Source organism: Montipora capricornis, chromosome 14 (assembly GCF_036669925.1).
Source record: "Montipora capricornis isolate CH-2021 chromosome 14, ASM3666992v2, whole genome shotgun sequence".
NCBI lineage: Eukaryota > Metazoa > Cnidaria > Anthozoa > Scleractinia > Acroporidae > Montipora > Montipora capricornis.
The window spans coordinates 32,262,575-32,265,074 of NC_090896.1; the positions used below are offsets into that span (position 1 = coordinate 32,262,575).

General features: G+C 40.0%; 2 protein-coding genes across 5 annotated transcripts in view; one reads left to right on the top strand and one right to left on the bottom strand.

Annotated features, from left to right (window-relative positions):
* LOC138032434 (ralA-binding protein 1-like) overlaps positions 1-2,500 on the bottom strand; it is a 31,152-nt gene that overhangs the window by 7,020 nt on the left and 21,632 nt on the right. For all 4 annotated transcript variants that reach the window (XR_011128369.1, XM_068880108.1, XM_068880107.1 and 1 more), the window contains one exon: positions 322-415. Coding sequence is in view for 3 of the 4 variants with exons in the window: in XM_068880108.1 (XP_068736209.1) it covers positions 322-415 (94 nt within the window). In the remaining variant the exon portion in view is untranslated. The remainder of the gene's footprint in view (positions 1-321; positions 416-2,500) is intronic.
* Positions 1,265-2,500, top strand: part of LOC138032433 (uncharacterized) — a 3,727-nt gene continuing 2,491 nt past the window's right edge. The window contains exon 1 of the mRNA XM_068880106.1: positions 1,265-2,352. Coding sequence (XP_068736207.1) covers positions 1,333-2,352 — 1,020 coding nt within the window. The 5' untranslated portion in view covers positions 1,265-1,332. The remainder of the gene's footprint in view (positions 2,353-2,500) is intronic.

Genomic DNA, 2,500 nt, shown 5'->3' on the forward strand with positions numbered 1-2,500 from the left:
AAAATGCGTGTCTGACAACACATACATGTAACCAATCAAAATGCATGTGATGTCACAGCCGTGTTTACATACTCTCATCTAAACACAGCTATTGACCAATGAGAGTGCGCGTACTATCCTAATTAGTTTGTAAATGCATATAGAAAAAGTGTTGTTATCAACACATTTCTGTTAAAAGACGACAGGCGTGCCAGCCCTATAACTCATATAGCTATAACCACGTAGGCTTATTAAAATAAGGATATCAGAGTCATACATTTGTATTAATTTTAAAAAAATTGTTTCATTCAGTTTTCCAATATTTTTTTAAAAATACTCTACCATCGCCCTCATCTTTTGAAACAGAAGTTTCTTGACTCTTTTTTGGTTCGTCCTCCTCTTTTGACACTGGTACATGTTTCTTGGAATGCCTGAGCTACATTGTACAATAAATCAAGGAAGGACAAAAAGTTCACATTAAGAGCAGATACATGTAAAGTTGGACTTGACACAAGAGGTATTCGTGAAGGGTTAGGGTTCGTCAATTCGTTCAGTTCGATATAAATTGGTGAAGCTTGATACCTGGATCAAATGTGGGTCAAGCGTTAAGCTTACTGTAATGGCAATTCAAATCAGAACATCAGAAGCAAGTCATAAATTTACGCATTAAGGTTGATTTAGGAAACCATGGACATTTGTCACATTGTGGCTCAATCAGTAGAGCAACGGTGATCTAATCCAGAGGTCCCATCATGGTCAGAGCTTTTCTCTGTCCATGTCTGGGCCCATTTCTAATACAAGGGCTAACGCCCAGGGGCAGTTCCTCGAAGCCTGGTTAGCACTAACTTGGACAGGTGGTTAAGAGGCACCAAAACCTATAGGTTTGCATGGTATTTAACGCTGATTAGCGCTAACCATGCTTCGATGAAGCAAACCGGGCAAGCTGGGTTACATAGGACTAAAGATAGCACTTAAAATTACACACTAATACAACATATACAACTCCACCTGCCTTTCTGTAAGTCAATCTAAAGTCAGTTGAAAAACTCAGTTGTCTCAAAAGTGGAACTAATGAACTTTATTTGTAGTCAAATTTTCAGCACTTCGCCCGGTATGCAAAAAATTGTTCCTCTGCTTATGGTTGCCATTGAAATGCATTTTCAACTTCATAAGACATTTTGATAAAAGGTAAAGGTACACCTTATTTAACGTCGGAAGTCCCTTTACCCTCTAGAGGGTATTCTCCCAGGAAGCTGAAGGTGCACTCATTTTACCCCCCTCTTTCCATCAGCGCTCTACGATGGCCCACAAGGGACATGCTGCAAATAAAGAGAAGCGCTGCAAACAAAAAAGATGCGCTGCAAACAAAAAGCGAACGCTGCAAACAAAAAACGAACGCTGCAAACAAAAAAGATGCGCTGCAAACAAAAAACGAACGCTGCAAACAAAAAAGATGCGCTGCAAACAAAAAACGAACGCTGCAAACAAAAAAGACTGATGCGCTGCAAAAAAAAACGGGAACCGCTGCAAATAAAAAGTAAACGCTGCAAACAAAATGGGAACTGCTGCAAACAAAAAAACTGCAAAAAAAAAAAAAAAAAGAGAGGATGCTGCAAATTTAAAAGGAACGCTGCAAATAAAAAAGAACACACATCATGCGCGCGCAACATGCGTGGGAGGACTGTTTCTGCGTTCCCGCGTCCGTTCCCGCGAAATGGGCTGTTTGTGTTCGCCATGTTTTGTTCGGGTTGTGGCTCACAGTTAGCCAACGCGGCGAAATTTTGTCATGTTTGCGGAATTACAATAAGTGTAAAAGACGAAGATCTAATCTGTGTTGCTCAATTAGAAGTGGAATCTTCAGAAAGGAAACGACATCAGACCACTCCTCTCACCTTTGAGGAATATAGAGAAAGGAAAGGAAAGGAACGAACCTCCAGGTTTGTTAGTAAGTCTTCTAAAAAACCGAAAAAGGAAAGCGGCGAGAATGAAGTCACTATTCATATAGGCTTAATCAGGTTAAAAGACGGAGAACTGAAAGTAATTCGTGGATCTTCATTGCCGCTTAAAGTCTTACCGTCGATCGGTGCTGAGGAGCTTCTCAGAAAAGGTGCGGAAAAGATGGTGAAGTTCAACAGTGATCTAAGTTTATATGGGCCCAGTAGCTTTACTTTGCTGTATCCTGACAGAACCGAAGTAAAGTACCTGCCAGGGGGCACAGAGCCGTTTACACTGCAACGATACAAAGAGGAACTTGGAAAGTCTTTCAACCGAATTACCCTATACCTCTGCAAGACAACAGCTATTCTTGATGCCATGTTCTTGAAAAAGTACAGCAGTGATGAAAGTGACGTCGATTTGCCTAATTACAGAGAGGTACTAAGTCGATATTTTATTTACTGCCATAAATTATAATATTTTCCTTTTCATAGATATAATGTAAGTGAAGTAAATGGGATCTGATGTTTGATTTACATATTACGGCACTTCAGTTGTCCTTCTTTTTCGTATTATACTGTTGTCT